Source organism: Lipotes vexillifer, unplaced genomic scaffold (genome assembly GCF_000442215.2).
Source record: "Lipotes vexillifer unplaced genomic scaffold, Lipotes_vexillifer_v1.1 scaffold232, whole genome shotgun sequence".
Classification (NCBI taxonomy): Eukaryota; Metazoa; Chordata; class Mammalia; order Artiodactyla; family Lipotidae; genus Lipotes; species Lipotes vexillifer.
Window position 1 is genome coordinate 3589416 of NW_006793997.1, and position 20341 is coordinate 3609756.

General features: G+C 41.2%; 1 protein-coding gene across 2 annotated transcripts in view; it reads left to right on the forward strand.

Moving 5' to 3' along the window:
- Positions 1-20341, forward strand: part of PDXDC1 (pyridoxal dependent decarboxylase domain containing 1) — a 39118-nt gene that overhangs the window by 8768 nt on the left and 10009 nt on the right. For both annotated transcript variants that reach the window (XM_007466956.1, XM_007466957.1), the window contains 9 exons: positions 1316-1384; positions 2445-2523; positions 7786-7870; positions 8758-8806; positions 8959-9060; positions 9935-10060; positions 14229-14279; positions 18486-18549; positions 20256-20341. The exon at positions 20256-20341 is cut by the window's right edge and continues 27 nt beyond it. In XM_007466956.1, coding sequence (XP_007467018.1) covers positions 1316-1384; positions 2445-2523; positions 7786-7870; positions 8758-8806; positions 8959-9060; positions 9935-10060; positions 14229-14279; positions 18486-18549; positions 20256-20341 — 711 coding nt within the window. The remainder of the gene's footprint in view (positions 1-1315; positions 1385-2444; positions 2524-7785; positions 7871-8757; positions 8807-8958; positions 9061-9934; positions 10061-14228; positions 14280-18485; positions 18550-20255) is intronic.

The window sequence follows — 20341 nt, forward strand, 5'->3', positions numbered from 1 at the left end:
CCGGGGCACGAACTGGTGTCCCCTGCATCGGCAGGTGGACTCTCAACCACTGCGCCACCAGGGAAGCCCTGTATAGTGCTTTTATGGACATCTTTGTGCATGAAGCTTTTCTATACTTTGGGTTGTATTCCTCAGATGGATTTTCAGAGCCAGTCTAGAATTATTAGATCAAAGAGCATTACTTTTTTTTTTTTTTTGCATTATGATTTTTTAAAGTTCATGGTAGCCTGATTACGGGGCTACCTTGAGTCAAGAACTTGTTAAGCCTCTTGGCCAAGAAGGTTTTAAAGTAAAACCCATAGGATTGGAGGGGTTGTCTTTTGTAAGATGGAGGAGTCCAGGGAGATACATAGGGGAAACTCAGGGCTTAAGTTGATTCTGAGCTGTGCTCATTGGTGGCAAGAAATTATGTCCTCTTCTTGAGGGTGTACAAAATAAGGAGTTTTATAATATCTCTGTAGAAACATGAAACAAATTACTTATTGAATACCTACTATAGGCCAGGCTCTTATGGACCCAGAGCTGTCTTGGAACAGCAGTCCAATCTGCAAAAGATGTGTGAGAGTGTTCTGTTAAGTGGAAAAGGTAGGTGGCAGAATAGTCATGTTCATGTTTTAAAAAGTGTGTACATGCTTATATGCATATGTTTTTTATACCTAGAAAAATATATAAATATATATATTTTTACCTAGCAATTATCTGCAAGGTTCTATACTAACCTGTTAACAGTAGTAGATTGGTGGCTTATTGGGGGGGGAATTTTCACTTTTAATTTCTATAATTTTTTATTGTGTGTTTTACTTGGGTTTCACTTTCATAATTTAAAAAAAAAATTCTTTAAGGGGAAAAACTGAATAAAGTGCTCGTTAAATTTTTGGTCTTTAAATGCTTCCAAGTTTTAGTTATACAGAGCAATATGCTGCAAATGTTAAAAAAATTCCTAAAACATATACTCCTTAAGGATTTGGAAGCTAAAAATGAGGAATATAAAATTTATTTGACAATTACTGTCTCCATAACGCTGACTTCATTTCTCTCAAGATATGTACATCTGCTAGTCCATATCTATTGCTTTTTAGGAATGGGTGGACCCATAAATAAGATATTGTACTTTGAATGCCTTTAGCCGGTGTTATTTACCACTAATCCTTGGAGGAAGGATTCTAAATTATCCCCCCAAATGCTCATATTAAGAGTTCCTAAGGAGAGAGAATATTTAAAAAGAATAATTGTGATTTAGAGCCACAACCTTTTGGGGACATAAGGGAATGGTGACAAAGATCTTTCTTGTAAAATTGCATGTTTCCTCTTGCAGCTTGGCTTGCCCTTCCCCTGCTTGTGTCGTGTGCCCTGTAACACTATGTTTGGATCCCAGCATCAGATAGTGAGTTCTTTAGGTTTATAAAATAATAAAGATTTGTGTTTTGAAACTGTACCTTCCCTTAAACTGCAGTTCTGTTTGCTGGCCTCCAGATACTTATTAGCTTATTCATGGATTGCTTAGATCTTCCTATTGCATAATACATGCTACCAGGTTTGAATGTCCAGGAAGGTTGGCTGGCATAAAGGTGAGGAGCACCTGGCTCTTAAGGAATCTTGTAATCACTGTATCACCTGTTTTAAGTAGAAACATGGAGTCCAGTTAAGCCTCAGAAATTCCTTCTAAAGCTCATTCTTGCAAATGGTTATCACTGTTGCCTGGATTTATGAATGGGCAGATTTTGATTATTGTAATCCTTGGCATTGGATTCTGCTTATTTTTAAACATGCAAGTGATAAGCCTTTCCATACTGAAGTCAGAAGCAAAAGGGATAGGTTTTAGGGTTCTGCATTTCTTTTTTTTTTTTTTTTTTTTTTTTTGCCATACGCGGGCCTCTCACTGTTGTGGCCTCTCCCATTGCGGAGCACAGGCTCCGGATGCGCAGGCTCAGCAGCCATGGCTCACGGGCCCAGCCGCTCCGCGGCATGTGGGATCTTCCTGGACTGGGGCACGAACCTGTGTCCCCTGCATTGGCAGGTGGACTCCCAACCACTGCGCTACCAGGGAAGCCCTCTGCATTTCTTTTTCAAGGTAGTTAGATTTTCTGGTTCAGATACATCAATGAGTAATATCAGAGATACATTTTTGGTTGTTTTTGGCGGGGGTGGGGGGGGGTTTGAGAGAACATTTTTTTTTATTGTAAATGTTTAAAACTAGAGAAATGTTGGTTCTGCATATGCAGTTTCTAACTTTAATCTCATTTAACTGATTTTTCTAGTTAGTCTTCAAGGAAAACGATTTTATTTTCACAACTATGATTGGAGAAAAAAGGAAAATTGTCAAGAAAAGAATTGCTTTGATAAATTTTGAGAGTCATCTGCTCCTTTTAGAAGTTATAATTTTTCAGTGTATACGCTTTTATGCTGGTTGTCTCATGTTTTTGTGGTTTGTCTTTCAATCCCAGGACGTTGCCTTCCTGGAGAAACTGATTAAAGATGACATAGAACGAGGAAAACTGCCCCTGTTGCTTGTTGCAAATGCTGGTAGGTATCATGAACCTGAATCTTCCATTTTGGACATACAAGAAAGAGGCTAGGTAGTTAGCCTAAAAGAGATCAAGTCTTAAGAATGTTTGTATGCCACATGTTTAAGGAAGTCAGTATCAGCACTGTGGTGAGAATTACAGTACTAAAGTTTTAGCTCATTAGATTCCCTTAATTGTTGGTTTGTTTTGGGAGTTCTTGTTTGTGTGTATATACTTTTTCATTTAGGTTGTGCTTCTCTATTCCTTCATATGCTTCCTTTCTAAATTGAATTTTTTTTTTTTGGCTGTGTTGGGTCTTTGTTGCTGCACACGGGTTTTTCTCTAGTTGCAGCGAGCAGGGGCTATTCTTCATTGCATGTGTGGGCTTCTCATTGCGGTGGCTTCTCTTGTTGCAGAGCACGGGCTCTAGGTGCACAGGCTTTAGTAGTTGTGGCATGTGGGCTCAGTAGTTGTGGCTCGCGGGCTCTAGAGCACAGGCTCAGTAGTTGTGGTGCACGGGCTTAGTTGCTCCGCGGCATATGGGATCTTCCTGGCCCAGGGCTCAAACCCGTGTTCCCTGCATTGGCAGGTGGATTCTTAACCACTGTGCCACCAGGGAAGCCCTAAATTAAATTCTTAAATGTCACATTTACATGTCCACCTTTGAGACAGCCGGTCAGCTACCACTTTCTGCTGTGCTCACCACATTGTATTCAGCATTGTACTTGAAGCTCTAGACAGTGGAGTAAGGCAAGAAAAATAATTAAATGACATACAGTTTGGAAAGGAAGAATAAACTGTCTTTATTTGCAGATGGCATGATTGTATAGGTAGAAAGTCCTAACGAAACCACAAAGAACAGCCATTGGAACTAATAAGCAGATCTATCAAGCTTGCAATGAACAACTGAAATTGAAATTTAAATGCCATTCTTAACAGCATCAAGAAAAAAACCTTTATGGATAAATTTAACAAAATAATGCAAGATATGTACACTGGAAACTACAGAATGTTGCTGAGAGAAATTCAAGAAGACCCAAATAAATGGAACAATATGGCATGTGCATGGGTTGAAAGATGCAATATTATTAAGTCAAATCTCCCCAAATCTATAGATTCAATCCTTATCAGAATCTCAGCAGACTTCCAATTTCTTATAGAAATTGATGAGCTGATTTTAAAATTTATATGGACATAAAAGGATCTAAGAAGAGACAAAATAATTGTGAAAAAGAACAACACTGGAAGACTTATCCTATCTGACTTTTAGACTTACTGTACAGCTACAAATAAAAGAGTGTGAGATTGGGCTTCCCTGGTGGCACAGTGGTTGAGAGTCCGCCTGCTGATGCAGGGGACACGGGTTCGTGCCCTGGTAAGGGAAGATCCCACATGCCGCGGAGCGGCTGGGCCTGTGAGCCATGGCCACTGAGCCTGTGCGTCTGGAGCCTGTGCTCCGCAATGGGAGAGGCCACAACAGTGAGAGGCCTGCGTACCGCAAAAAAAAAAAAAAAAAAAAAGAGTGTGATGTTAACTGAAGAGAGCAGACACACTCATAGAAATATGGTCACTTGGTTTTTTTTTTTTTACAAAGATGCCAAGATAATTTAAGAGGAAAAGGATAGTCTTTTCCACCAGTGGTCTTGAATCAATTGGATATCCATATGGAAAAAAATTGAATCTCAACCCTTACCTCATTCTGTATGCAGATGTTAATTATAAATAGTTCATAGGTCTAAACATAAGAGCCAAAGCAATAAAGCTTCTAGGAGAAAATATAGAAGATCTTTATGACCTTGGCTTAGGATAGAGATTTCTTAGGACACAAAAGGCAGAACCATAAGTTGGACTTTATCAAAAATTAAAAGCTTTTGGGCTTCCCTGGTGGCACAGTGGTTGAGAGTCTGCCTGCCACTGCAGGAGATACGGGTTTGAGCCCTGGACTGGGAAGATCCCACATGCCACGGAGCAACTAAGCCCGTGTGCCACAGCTACTGCGCCCATGTGCTGCAACTACTGAAGCCCGCACACCTAGAGCCCCTGCTCCAAAATGAGAAGCCACTGCAATGAGAAGCCCGTGCACTGCAACAAAGAGTAGCTCCACTTGCCACAACTAGAGAAAGCCCGCGTGCAGCAATGAAGACCCAATGCAGCCAAAATAAATAAATTAAAAAAAAATTTTTAAAGCTTTTGCTGTCCAGGGAACTATATTCAGTATCTTGTAATAACCTGTAATGGAAAAGAATCTGAAAAAGAATAACTTTGCTGTATACCTGAAACTAACACAACATTGTAAATCAACTATACTTCAATTAAGAAAAGAAAAAGAAGCTTTTGCTATCCAAAAGACCCTCTTAAGAAAATGGAAAGGCAAGGGCTTCCCTGGTGGCACAGTGGTTGAGAGTCCGCCTGCCGATGCAGGGGACACCAGTTCGTGTCCTGGTCTGGGAAGATCCCACGTGCTGCAGAGCGGCTGGGCCCGTGAGCCATGGCCGCTGAGCCTGCGCATCCGGAGCCTGTGCTCCGCAGCGGGAGAAGCCGCAACAGTGAGAGGCCCTCGTACTGCAGAAAAAAAAAAAAAAAAAAAAGAAAATGGAAAGGCAAGTAACAGACTGGGAGAAAATATTTGCAAAACATTTTTCTGACAAAAGACTATATCCAAAATATATAAGGAAGTTTTACAATTCAATATTTTGGAGGTAAACAATACAGTTTTTTTTTTGTTTTTTTTTTTTGCGATACTCTAGCCCTTTAACGCTTTCATTCTTTTTTTATTTCAACAGTACAGTTTTTAAAGTGAACAAGAGATTTGAGTAGAAACTTTGCCAAAGAAAATATATGAACGTATAAGCACTTGAAAAGATGCTTAGAGAAATGCAAAGTAAAACCACAGTGAGCTACTACTATATATCTGTTAGAATGGAGAACATAAACAAATACAATGCCAAACACTGGTGAGGATGCAGAGTAACTGGAACTATCTCTTCATTTAGGGGTGCAATATTCCTAACTGAAAACAACCCAGATGCCCTTCCCTTGATGAATGGATAAACAAATTGTAGTATAAACATATCATGGGATACTAAGCAATAAATGGAAATAACTACTGATCACGCATATCAACACAGATGAATTTCAGAAGCATTCTAAGTGCCAAAATCCAAACATGAAAGAAGTTACATAGTGTATGATCCGTTTATATGAAATTCTAGAAAGATAAAACTACAGTGACAGAAAACAGATCACAGTTTTCTGGGGCCAGTGAGGAGTAGCGAGAAGGGTGAAACTTCAGGGGGGATGAGGGAACTTTTGGGGTGATGGTGGTTGCACACTGTATTTGTCAGAATTCATTGAACCATACCCTTAAATGAGTGGATTCTATTGTATGTAAATTATACTTCAATCAGTAAAGCTAATTATTTAAAAAATAATAATAAACAGAAAAAACACATATCCACCTTGTTGCCAGCAGAAAAACTACCACTTCCTGCCTGCCTTAGTATATTGTATGTTTAAAAAGAAACATAGGGCTCCCCTGGTGGCGCAGTGGTTGAGAGTCCACCTGCAGATTCAGGGGACACGGGTTCGTGCCCTGGTCCGGGAAGATCCCACATGCCGCGGAGCGGCTGGGCCTGTGAGCCATGGCCGCTGATCCTGCGCGTCCGGAGCCTGTGCTCTGCAACGGGAGAGGCCACAACAGTGAAAGGGCCGCGTACCGCAAAAAAAAAAAAAAGAAAAAAAAAAAAAAAGAAAAAAAAAAAAAAAGAAAAAAAAAAAAAAAGAAAAAAAAAAAAAAAGAAAAAAAAAAAAAAAGAAAAAAAAAAAAAAAGAAAAAAAAAAAAAAAGAAAAAAAAAAAAAAAGAAAAAAAAAAAAAAAGAAAAAAAAAAAAAAACAAAAAAAAAAAAAAAGAAGAAGAAACATAACCAGTCTACTATCAATCACTTAATAGATGGGAGAGGCTGCAGTTTACACGTGATTGAGTGGTTTACCACTCAATCTACATTGCCGTCACCAGAGTGCACGTCCCAGTGGTTAGCAAGCGGGCATTGCCAAAAAAGGAAGAGAGCCTGAATGTGGTCCAGTCACTTAAACACGGCACAATGCTTTATGTTTTGATGGCTCATGTGACGCAACCCATGCGTTGGCCTTTGATCTTGTTTCAACTAAACTAAATGTGTCATTTTAGATTTTTTTTTTAAATTTGAGACAAATTTGGGTGGGGGGAGGAGTGGAGTTGTCAGCCCTTTTCCTGGCATAACCCCTGCAAAAGAAGCACTTGTATTAGTTGTGTTTGTTGATGAGCATTTGAAATCTTGTTAGGTGGGTTCTGCTAACTGGAAATATAGGACAGTTGGGAGAATGTGTGACTGTGCATTTTACTAAAGCCTCTGTGAGGAGGATCTGCCCAGCAAAGCCTGCAGTGTAAACAGATCACCTAGGGAATGGGTTAAAGTGTGTAATATGTTTCAACTGACTTCAGAATGCTTTCTACATTAAAACAAAATACCTCTCGGGAATTCCCTGGTGGTCTAGTGGTTAGGATTCTGCACTTTCACTGCCATGGCCTGGGTTCAATTCCTGGTCAGGGAACTGAGATCCCACAAGCCTTGCAGTGCAGCAAAAAACAAAAAACAAAACAAACAAAAAAACCACAAAGGACCTCTCAAATTTGGTTAAAACAAACAAAACAAATTAATCTATGCATTTTTTATAGAGAACACACCTAAATAAAAATAACCCAGAAAGTGATAAAAAGTAAGTGTGGAAAAGGGATATCTTAGGCAAATGCTAACGAAACACAAGTACTGTAGCAAGGTTGCTGTGAGATAAAATAGACTTCATATTAATAATAATTCATGGCATCTACTCAGATATAACAGGTATGAATGCTTATGAATATAACTTTGAAATATGTAAAGGAAAAGTTGATAGAATACAAGTATAAATTGACAAAACCACAATCTTGGTGGGAGACTTGAATATATTTCTCATGAAACAACAGATCAAGTAAATAGAAAATAAGTATATAGAGGATTTAGATAACACAGTTAACAAGTTTGATTTTATAGATGCATATAGTGAACAATACACACTCTTCAAAACTTGAATAACCAGTTTGCAAAAGTTGATTTTAAGCCAGTCCACAAAGAAAATCTCAGTAAAACAGAGATACAATGTTACTTCTCTCATAGGGAGATAATGTATATAGAAACTTCTATCATGCTGCAAAGACTCAGAAAATATTTGTTTTAGTATCCTTTCTTGTGTGTTTTATCCTAGGAACTGCAGCAGTAGGGCACACAGATAAGATTGGGCGTTTGAAAGAGCTCTGTGAGCAGTACGGCATATGGCTCCACGTGAAAGGGTGAGTGGAGGGGAATTTGGCTGCATGGTGGGCTGGCAGAGTGCCCAGGAGGAGCTCACTTTGTCGTCACATATATCACTAAGGGCTCTTTGGCTTGCAAATTACAAAATTACCCAAATTGGCTTAAGCAATAAGAAGTTTTATTGGCTCCCATTAGCTAAGAAGACCAGTGTTAGGATTGGCCTTAGGCACCACGTCAGCCAGGTCACTTGGCTGAAGTTCCTCCATGGTGGTGGCTCCGTCTGTAGATAGCCTTTCCTGTTCTGGTGCCGAGTTGCTGCAGCAACTCCATCTGCCTTTCCAGGTGTGTGCAGAGGGTCAGAAGTCCCAGCAGGAGTCTCATACTGAGCCAATTGCTGTGGCGAGGGAAATGTAACAGTCTTAATAGTTTAGGTGATTTGTGAAGCTGTGGTCTCATAGAGGAGGTGGGGTGGCTTCCCAGAAGGCCATTGGAGTGCTGCTAAGAGAAGAGAGGGGAGAGGATGCAGGGCAGCCCAAGTAGTCCATTTCCAGGACATCATACACGTACACGGTGCGTTACTTTTTAATATTGTCTCTCTGGGAAAGAATGATGCCTGGGAAATAATACTGGTATCTACCAAAGATATAAAATAATATAAAATAAGACACACATTACACTAAGTAAGTAGAAGTCACCCCCTGAAATACGTTTTGATTAAAATGCATTTTCCAGGTTTTCCTGAAAGTTGTATATGTACCACACTTTATGTTGCTGTTATAAAAGCTACCAACACAGCTGAAAGACATGTAAATGTCAGTGTGGAACAGCACAGCCCTTTTTAAAAAAATTTTTTAATTTAAAGTATGTACTTAGTGAATAAGCAGCAGTAAATAATTAGTTCTTAGGTCTGTGTTTTTTCTTCCAGTGTGAATCTGGCAACATTGGCTCTAGGTTATGTCTCCTCATCAGTGCTGGTATGTTGTTGATTTACTAAATACTGTGTTTTTAAGAAGGAATTTAACATCACTTAATCCCTGATGGCTTTTCACAGTTTTTATGAATGAAGAAAGGTGTTGGGTTTACTGTATCCTGATAGTGTAACAAGAAGTTGTTCTCTCTGTGGTAGGCTGCAACCAAATGTGACAGCATGACGTTGACTCCAGGCCCATGGCTGGGTTTGCCAGCAGTTCCTGCTGTGACGCTTTATAAGCACGACGATCCTGCCTTGGTAAGCTTACTCTCACTGGGAGGGAGTGGGGAGTGGCTAATAATCATTGGGTCTGGGGGCAAAATACAGAAAAAGGAAGAAGTGAACATTTTCTTTAATGTTACCTCTGTGACTTTTTTTTTTGAAAAAAATGTTTTTAACATAAATGAAACTATGCCATATATATTTTTCTATTTAGTCTCCCCATACTACCCCATGTGTATGAAAAACTTTTTATCACTGTGTAATATTCCATCACTTGAGTACCACAGTTATTTAATCATTCTCCATTTGTGAACTTTTAGGCTGTTTTCAAATTTTTGTTACTAAAATAATGAGCATCATTCTGTGTTTCAAATTATTCCTTAGACTGGGTTCCCAGGAGTGGAATTAATAATGAGTAAGAGTATTTTAAGGTTCTTGATCCACATTGTCTAAAAGGTTTTAACATGATATAGTTTTTAAAAGCATAGTGGTGGTTCTTGTTAGTGGATCAGTTAGTGAGAGGCACATGCAAAATAAGCTTTCATTGATTCTTCTTAAACAGTTAATACCTTGCTCGGGTGATAATGGCCAGGTGTTTGAGGATGCTCAGAACAGCCTTGGGAGGGGCTGCCTCTTGAATGGCTAAGAGCTCCAGCTCTGGGATGAACCCATTTGGATTCTCATCCTGGCTTTGCCACATCTTAGCCGTGAACCCTTAGACAGCAAGGTCTCTGAGCTAAGTTGCCTAGAATACTTACCTCATGGAGTTGTTTGATGATCAAATGAATAATGCAAGCCAAGTGCCTGCATAGCATCTGACACAAACCAAGTGCATAGTAAATGGTAACTAGTTAGTTCTGCTATGTGATTTCATTGGCTTTGATTAATAAACCCATATTGGCTTTTTTAGACTTTAGTTGCCGGTCTTACATCAAATAAGCCAACAGACAAGCTCCGTGCCCTGCCACTGTGGTTGTCTTTACAATACTTGGGACTTGATGGGATTGTGGAGAGGATTAAGCATGCCTGTCAGCTGGTGAGTAGAAACCTGAAGTTCAAGTGAGTCACAGAAACTCCATGGCAAAAACAGACAGAAAAAAGCTTCATTGATCTACCCTCCCCCCAATACCTTGTTGTCTGGATTTCCCATCTCAAAAGCAAGCAGACTAATTTCCTTGCATATATAGGTTTCTTGTTCAGAGTTCTGGGAGAGACTGCTGGGGCTGTCCCAGCATTTGTGTCCATATGAAATCAGATTAAAATGAATGCCAGTGTCAGCATGGGGGAGAAAAGAAGTCCCAAGGTGACAGCGGAGGAGTGGAGAAGAACGGAGAAGCTGGGGTAAATGTTCCACTTGACTGACCGACTCTTGAGGGTAAAGAAATATGGTTGCGGGGAGTAAGGCTGGCATGGATATTTTTAACACCCACCGGCTTGGGCTCCCAAATTGCAAGGCTCTAGGGACAATTTTAATTCTCTGTTTGAGGTGTTCTAATTGTGAAAAATATATAATTATGTTGTAGTTTAGAAAGCAAAAAAAATGCCATATTTACACAGTTTGAGAGCTGAGTTCTAAGTCTAAAGGATGATGTCACCTTTCTGTACCTCCAATTCCTCACCTGTAGAATCAGGGTGATGATGTGATGGAAGATTGTTATGAGGACTTAGTTCGTACATGTAAAGCTCTTATAGCAGCACCTAGTCATATAGTAAGGTATGCAGATAGCTTTAAAAATAAATCTTTGTTTTAAATATGTTCTTGGAATTGACACTTCCTCATGTCATTTTTATATTTAAGAAAAATATTTTCATATTACTGTAGCAGGAGTCCTTTGGTTTATAATGTTAGGATAGTTCATTTTAACATTAGTTTCTAATGAGATAGAAACATTCTAAATGTAGTAGTTTCATTTTTACATTAAGTAATATTAAGATTTATGTTCGTTATGTTTACAGAAGCACCACATTTTAAAAAACATTTTCTCACTGGGCTGTTGGCTCACATCTTGAGGTTTGGTCCTTTGGAAGGAGAAGCCTTCATCGCCATGGTAACTAAGTCAGTTTGGGGAAGGTTTGGGCGCTCCAGGGAGAGTTTTTCAATTCCCTTTGGTTTATGGGGCGCAGGAAAATAATGATGACAGTCAGCCACCAAACACTTGAGGTCACTGCAGCTCTGGCATCTTCCTGCCAGCAAACGCTGTGGCGGATCTCAAACCCTCCTGAGCACTTGACTCTGCTGCTGACTCACTGCTGCTAAATGCGCATGTGAAAACCGCATGGAGGTTTCGCCTGTGTCCAGTCCTGCCTTTGTAGTCCGCACCAGGTCACATGTTCCCTGAGAGCAAAAATCAGTGTCCTCCTTCTTTTCTTCCTCCTTCTCATCTTCGTCTTCGTGGGAAGCAGTTCCTGAGCGTTTACTCAGTGCCAGGCGCTGCGCAGCACTGTGGATGCAGGCTCTCACTTGGTCCCTACAGCTTCCCCAGAATATAAGGTCCACTGATAACATATTAAGAATTAGTTTTCATGAGGGGTTTTCCTGTGTCCAACACTCAAATAAACATCTGTTGAATTAATGACCCCCAGGCCATGCAGTATATGTTATTTTGTCCCCACATTAGTGATGAGAGAGCTGGGATTGAGATATTAACGATGATGACAGTCGTCATCACTTATGTAATGCATGCCACGTCCTAGACACCTAACGTATATCAACTTGTGGAGGATAGATACTGTCACCCCGCTATGTAGTTGAGGGAACGGAAGCACAGAGAGGCTGAAAAACTTGTCCAAGGTCATAGCTAGTAAGTGGCAGATAAGTAATTTACCCACAGTCCCACAGGTGGTAAGGGGCAGAGCCAGGTTTTGAACCCAGATGTGGTTATTCCAGACCCTACGCTCCTGACCAGCTCTTAACGGTGCTGTGCACTCTCATTTACCTTTGCTCTTCCTCCCAATATCGATACTGTGCCTTGCACACATTTGCACTCAGTAGTTTGGTTTTGTTTTTTTTCTGTTTTTGTTTTTTAACACTTTCTTGGCCACGCCATGTGGTATGTGGAATCTTAGTTCCCGACCAGGGATTGAACCCACACCCCTTGCATTGGAAGCACAGAGTCTTAACCACTGGACCACCAGGGAAGCCCCTGGTTTTTTGTTGTTTTTGTTTTTGAGGTATAATTGACATATAACATTATATTCGTTTCAGGAGTACATCATAATGATTTGATATTTGTATGCATTGTGAAATGATCACCGCAATACGTCTAGTTAACATCCATCACCACACATAGTTACAAAAAATTTTCTTTTCTTGTGATAAAGACCTTTAAGATTTATTCTCTTAGGAACTTTCAAACATGCAATACAGTATTAAAGTTACTATAGGGGCTTCCCTGGTGGCGCAGTGGTTGAGAGCCCGCCTGCCGATGCAGGGGACACGGGTTTGTGCCCCGGTCCGGGAGGATCCCACATGCCGCGGAGTGGCTGGGCCCGTGGGCCATGGCCGCTGGGCCTGCGCGTCCGGAGCCTGTGCTCCGCAACGGGAGAGGCCACAGCGGTGAGAGGCCCGCGTACCGCCAATAAAAAAAAAAAAAAAAGTTACTACAGTATTGGGAATTCCCTGGTAGTCCAGTGGTTAGGACTTCGCGCTTCTACTGCTGGGCCCCAGTTTCAGTCCCTGGTCGGGAAAGAGAGATCCTGCAAGCAGCAAGTTGTGGCCAAAAAAAAAAGTTACTACAGTATTATTGACTATATTCCCCATGACTCATTTTTAATAACTGCAGTTTGTACCTTTTGATCCCTTTCACCCACCCACCGCCAGCCCCCGCCTCTAGCAACCACCAGTCTTCTCTGTAGTTATGAGCTTTGTTATGTTTTGTTTTAGATTTCACATGTAAGTGAGATCATATGGTATTTGTCTTTGTCTGAATTATATCACTTAGCGTAATGCCCTTAAGGTCTACCCATGTTGTTGCAAATGACAAGATTTCATTCTTTTTTATGGCTGATTATTTTCCATTGTGTGTGTGTTTGTGTGTATCTCCCATCTCCTTTATCCATTCATCCTTTGATGGACACTTAAGTTGTTTCCGTATCTTGGTGATCATAAATAATGCTGCAGTGAACATATCTTGTTGAATTAGCATTTTCATGTTCTTCAGTTCAGATAACCCACGTGGACTTGCTGGATCATATGGTTGTTCTATTTTTAATTTTTTGCAGAAGCTCCATATGTTTTCCACAGTGGCTGCACCAATTTACATTCCAACCAACAGTTCACAAGCATTCCTTTTTCTCCACATTCTTGTGAACACTTGTCATTTCTTGTCTTTTTGATGACAGCCATTCTAACAGGTGTGAGGTGGTATCTCATTGTGCTTTTGATTTGCATTTCCCTGATGATTAGCGAAGTTGAGCATCTTTACATGTGCCTGTTGTCCATCTGTATGTCTGGAAAAATGTCTATTCAGATCTTCTGCCCATTTTTTAATTGGATTGTTTGGTTTTTTGCTGTTGAATTGTATGAGTTATTTGTATATTTTGGATATTAACCCCTTATCAAATAAATGATTTGCAAATATTTTCTCCCATTCCATAGGTTCCCTTTTCATATTGTTGATTATTTCCTTTGCTGTGCAGAAGCTTTTTAGTCTGACATAGTCTGCTTGTTTAATTTTGCTTTTGTTGCCTTGCACTCAGTAGTTTTTGAATGAATGAATGACCTATATTGCTAATATGACAAATTCACATATGTCTCATTAGAAAAAGCTTTTCTGGAACCACTAAATGTAACTTTTAACTGAAATATTGGGGAATATTTGCAGATGTTTAAATGCAAAAATTGGCAGCTGAAATTAGAAATCATCAAGTTGCAGATGGCTTTATCTGCCTGAGATCCTTGTTTGCAGACCTGCAAAGACCCTCATAAAAACCGCTTCTGGGCTTCCCTGGTGGCGCAGTGGTTGAGAGTCCGCCTGCCGATGCAGGGGACATGGGTTCATGCCCTGGTCCGGGAAGGTCCCACATGCCACGGAGCGGCTAGGCCCATGAGCCATGGCCGCTGAGCCTGCGCATCCGGAGCCTGTGCTCTGCAACAGGAGAGGCCACAACAGTGAGAGGAGGCCCGCGTACCGCGAAAAAAAAAAAACAAAAAAACCCCGCTTCTTAATATGAAATTACATAAGCTGTTTTTCTGTCATTTGCAGAGTCAGCGATTGCAAGAAAGTTTGAAGAAAGTGAACCACGTCAGAATCTTGGTATAGTATATAATTTGATCTGTTTTTTGAAGTAAATAACTCTTAATTTCGGTGACTTAGAATGATTTTCTCCAGATTTGATGCATGTCCATGGAATTGTGGCAGCTCCAGTAAGACCACATTCTTTGGGAGAGAGTCATGCATGTACTGATGACCTAATTCTGCAGTTAGCAGAAAGCCTAGAAATTTGTCCCGTATACTATTTGAACCCATACAGTGCTTTTCATAGAACCCGTTTGCAGTTTTTATTCTGTTAAAATTTAGCATTGCACAAAGATGTAATAAGCACCATTGATTTCACCTGCCCAAGGATTTTTAGAACACCCATTTTCCTGAATGGTGACAAATCATTTAGTCTGTGAGTGCTTTGCGCTACTCTTTCTGAAACCCTTTGACCCCAGAGTTGGCATTTGCATGAAGGGGAATAAGGCAGAGAAAAGGGGGCGGTCCTGCTCCTCTTGCCCTGGTAATCTTCCTGAAAGATATCACCATCTGTCAGAGATTGTGCCCTAAGGCTGGTAACTAGACAAGTAGATGAGGATTTAGGGGGTCTGATAACCAAGTATCAGTTCAGGTTTGAATGTTTTCATGTTTTGCTTCATTGTAGTTTAGGATTTCAGAAAATATGTAGATCAGATTCTAATTTAAACAGGGTCACTGGTGTTTCTTTGACAATTCTGCAGGATACAGTTAAGTTTAAAATGAATGTTTGAGTTTATTTGGGGTTCAGGTGAGTGCAGTTTATTTCCACTTTAGTACACAGTTCGGTTTAAGTGCGTGAATGGGGGCTGCTCGCCTTGCCTTCTGAGTAGGAGCTTGGAGCTACTCAGCTGACCTGAGGTGACTCAAGTCCTAGCCTGGAAGAGGACAGTGGCCCCTCTGGAGAAGCAGAGGGATGAATGTAAGTCAGGAGACTTGGGTTCCAATTTCAGCAGTACCACTGGGGCCCTGTGACACTGACTCATTCTGTTAACCTCCTAAGCCTGTGAGCTCAGCTGTCGGTGAAGGTATGTTGGTTGGACGCCCTTGACTGCAAACAGAGACCTAAATTATGGACTAGAATGAGTGCGCTGGTGGGGTGAAGGCAGTGCTGGGCCTGCGGACTTCCTGTCCCACCCTTGCTGAGCCCTCTGGGGCTCCTCTTCATGTCCTCTCCTTCCTCATTCTCCTCCAAGCAGGGAGGAGCTGATGTTGCTAATTGATCTCCAGTTGGTTTGGAACATCTTTGTAAGGCCACATATGGCCCAGGCATAACCCTGCTCCCTCCCTCCCTCCAGTGGCTGCTTTACTCAGTAGGGGGCACAGTAACTGGCAAACACCATGAGGCATTGTGGCCTGTCAGTAATCCATCATCATCATCATCACAGCTGCTGTTTCTGAAATGCTTGCTGTGTAGCATACGTGGTACTAAGTCCCTTACATGCCTATTTCATTTAACCCTCACAAGTCTCCTTTGTACATGCTTTATCAGTGCCCCAATTCAGTCTCCTCTGCAGCTGCATTCTGACAAGGCTGTTGTTTCACAGGACTCTTATCCAGCACATGGTGTAGATTCTAAAGTCAGCATGTGAGGGGAAACTCTAATATTGTCACTCTTACACCTGAAAATTCCAGAATGCCTCTGGGGGGCAGTTAACATGGTTTCGTGTTTACATCTCTGCTGGCTTTTAAGATTTTCCTGGTCCTTAGTGTACTGCCACTTTCACCATAGTATATCTAAGTAAGGATTTTTTTTTTTTAATCTTGCTTGGGACTTGTGCTAATTGAACCTGAGCATTCTTTTTTTTAATCCTGTAAAATTCATTTTTTCAGCTATGACCTCTTTCTCTAGTCATACCTTCTGGAACACCAGTGAGCTGCATATTGAACCTTGTCATCCCACCTTCCATCAGTCTCTTGGATACCTCCATCTCTTTGCTACTTTCTAGTGGAGCCCTTCAGATCCTTCTTGGAGTTCAGTAATTTGCTCCGGAGCTGCATCTAATCTGCCGTTTAACCTATTCACTGCGTTTTAACATTCAGTGACCTCTTTTTCATTTCAGGATATTCTCTTTAGTTCTTTTTCAAGTTATTCTGTTTTATAAGCATCTTTTTTAAAAAAAAAAGATTTCTGGTCCTTCGTTTCTGTTTGAACACAGTGATCGACGTCTGTTCCGATGGTTGTTTCAGTGTCTCGGTTCTTGGGGCCACAAATTGTCCTCTCAGCTGTGTCTGCTGACTCTTGCTCCCTGTGTGTGTTGTAATTTTTCTGTTATGAGCTAGATTTTTTTTTCTTCTGTGACTGGCCTAGGTCCATTTATTTATGTTGGTTTCACAGCTTTAGGAGTCTTACACTACAGAGGACATCACACCCAGGTGCAGAGCATGCCTGACATTTTGATTTCTCGTTAGAGAATTTTTTCTCTCTCTACAGAGCATCAGGCAGAGTTAAGCTTTCTTACTGATCAGTGGGTGGAGTTTTTCTCTCTTTTCATGAAGAGTGTTTTTCAAGGGTCCTGGCTTTATGTAAACTCAGCACTATCCCTCACATGTGTTTCAAACCCATGACCTTAGACATTAAAGCGAAGTTCCAGGCCCCATCCATGCTCGCCTCCCCCCAGCCCCTGCAGCTCAGCTTACACTATTCTTTCTGTTTTCTCTTCTTTCTGGATTCACCTTTTTTTGTGAGCCTAGCAATGGTTTGAACTTCTTTTGGTTATTGGTGACATTTAATCAAGCATTTCAGGTATTTAGAATTGATGACTTAAATATTAGCTTGGTCTACCATGTTGCTGTAACCAGAATTCTATGTATATAACACTGTACAGGATTTCTTGTGCAGGCTGACATTTGAGACCACTGAGCTCAAAGAAATAAGAAACAAAAGACTATAAAGTCTTGGCACTCAAGTCATTCTGCCTTATCCTAACTGAGAATAGGGGAATGGGTGTAGAATTTTGTCACTTTGTTCCTCTTTACTTATTGGGCTTACTCCATTCTATATAAATATTAAACCCCTCTAACTTTAAAGGTATTAATAGATTTATTTGTTTATGTGAAAGTTAAAGGAGATAGTACCTATGAAAGCACAGGAATTGGCTCAATAAATAATTGGCAGATTTGAATGTACCTCTTGCTTGATCTGAATCACATCCACTGTCCCTTTGAAAAGCTTAGTAGAGAAGATCTTGCGCCAGCTACTTCCTGTCTCTCCGGTTAGCACATCCTGTTGTGGCCCTAAGAGTGAGCCATCACTGGCAGAGCCTTGGGAAATGGTTTCAAGACGAGAATTGTAGTAATGGAATTGTTAAATGCTTAGAGATCCTCTCTCCCTTCTCCCACCTCCCCCCACTTCAAATACCACAGTCTGTCAAGGGCATTGCTGCTCCCTTTGCGTCCTGACCCCACGGGAAAGCTGACGGCTCACTGTACATTCGTTCAGTGGAGAACATGGACCTGGTGCTGTGCAATCTTAATGCAGTGGACGTCTTCAGCTGTTATGAAATCTGTTAGTGAAGATAGTTGTCTGATGCCTGTCCCGAATATAAGTACCGCTTCAATGATTCAGAAAAACGTAGCTTCAGTTCTAGACTGTGGTTGTCCACATTGCCAGCAGGACTTGCATCCTGCCCAGAGAGTTTTACAGGGTGAGTAGAAAAAGCTTCAGTCAGTCCTGCTTGAGGTGGTGTCACTTCTGGATTCTTGAAAGCTCGGACGCTCGACAGTGATTCTAGTGCCACTTTTTCCTTGCCTTTTTTTATCTTTCATGTTAGACCCATGTTTATCCATAATTATTAAAATTTCCTCCCACTTTTCATTTTCAAGTTATCAGTGTCAGATGTTATAATTCAGCCATGTATTATTCTCGGGACTGGCTTATAATTATGTCTTAAGAATTTTAGTAAACCATTGATGTTTGTTTCTCTAGCAAATGAAATTAACCTTTGAACTTTTTTATGTGGTTTTTTGTTGGTGGTGGTGTGTATGTGTGTGTGTGTGTGTGTGCGTGTGCGTGTGTGTTTTTTGGCTTGCAGGAAGTTAGTTCCCCAACCAGGGATTGAATCCAGGCCCAGGCAGTGGACGCACCGAGTCCTAACCACTGGACCACCAGGGAATTCCCTTTATGTGTTTAAGTGCCAATGTCTGTAGCCTATTTTCCAAGCTCACTGATTTTGTAGGTGTTTGAAATTTACTGTTACTTGGTGATAATCAGATTCCATCTTTTAGGTGGAGGATGAGCTCAGTTCGCCAGTGGTGGTGTTCAGATTTTTCCAGGAGTTACCAGGCTCAGGTAGGTGATTTTAAAAAGGAGGTTATTTTTCTATCTGTGTTTAAGGGCTTTGAATTTTAAACCACTTCAAGTTAACTAAATAACCCAAAATATTTTGATTTCTAGAATCTTACCATTTCAAAAAAAAACCTGAATAATGTTCACAAGAACTCCAGACCTATTTGCCTTAGCATTTTCCTGACAGTTTCCTATGATTAAACCAGTGTTTTCCAAACACCAGTCCTTGGACTAGTGCTGGAATGAATGAGAGAGAGTCCCTTGAAAATAGAGCTGGGGGCCCTCCTTCCTGAGTATTTTGACTCAGTAAGCTGGATCTAGGAATCTGTATCTTTAAAGAATGTCCCAAGTGCCCCCTACCCAGTCCAGGGCTCTGTTATCTTTCACCTGACAGCCACGGTCCCCTTTCACCTGACCTCTCACTTCCATACATTCCACACGCTCCATTCCGGTCCGCTCTCCACATCCTGCCACCTCCCTGCCCAGAAGCCTGCGTACCTTCCGTTCCAGATGGAAGGCCTGCAGGTCCTAGCCCTTGCCTTCCCCTCCGACTTCTTCCTGCTCACTGTTCTTCAGTCAGACTGATCTTCTCTGAGTCTCTAGAACACTCCACTGTCTCCTAGAGCAGGACCTCTGCACTGCTGTCCCCCTCGCTCTTCTGGCTCCTTCTCACCATTCAGGTCCCTGCAGCGTCCACCTCCTCATGGAGGCCCTCCCTGCCTGTCCTGTCCAAGGTGACTCCCTCACATTACATCAGAGCTCCCGCCTTCTTTCAAGGCCCTAACAACAATGTATGGTGATTTCATTTCATTTCCTTATGCTACTTCTTCAATAGAAGGTAAGCACCACCCTGACAAAAACCTTGTCTGCCTCATATCATAACCCCGTGCCCAGCACAGTGCCTGGCACAAGCAGGCACCTCAACCATTTAACAAAAGGAAGCCAGTTGTGTTCTGAGGCCTGGTGTGCTGCGGGGTCTCTGACTTCCCTGCATGGTGCTCAGTGCTGGTAGACTGGTTGGTAACTTATAATTTTATGCTTTGATTTTTCCTCAAAATTCCTTGAAAGAAAAACTTTTTAAATGAAATTAAGAATTCTATTTGTGAGAATATATTCAAATGTTGTATTTTTCATGAGAAAAAAAAGTGAAAGCTTTAAACCCTCTGTAACATATATATTTAAAAAAATTTTTAATTGTGGTTAAAAAAACATAAATTTACCACCTTAACCATTTTAAAGTGTGCAGTTCAATATATATTCACGTCATTGGACAACAGCTCTCCAGAATTTTTTCGTCTTGCAAAACTGAAACTTCATACCCATTAAACACTAACTCCCATTCCCCCTTCCCCCGAGCCCCTGGCACCCACCATTCTACTCTCTGTCTCTCTCAATTAGACAACTTTACTTCATGTAAGTGGAATCATAGAGTGTTTGTCTTCTTGTGGCTGGCTTATTTCATTTAGCATAACACCTTCAGGGTACATTATGTTGAGCATGTGACAGACTTTTCTTACTTCTTACGGCTGTATGTACTCCGTCGTATGTATGTGCCATTTTGTTCATTCATGGTGAGATATACATTTGATTTCCGCTTGAGACATTTCTCTCAGGTTAACGTTGGGAGCTAAGTGAAACGGGGTTGTAGGGGTGTTTTGTAGTTAGCTGTGTTTCTGGGAGGCGAATCCCCTCTCTGTGTTGTGTGTCAGATCCAGGACTTAATGCCATCCCAGCGCCCAACATGGCCCTGTCAGCAGTCAGCCAGGAGAGGCACTCCTGCGACGCACTGAACCGC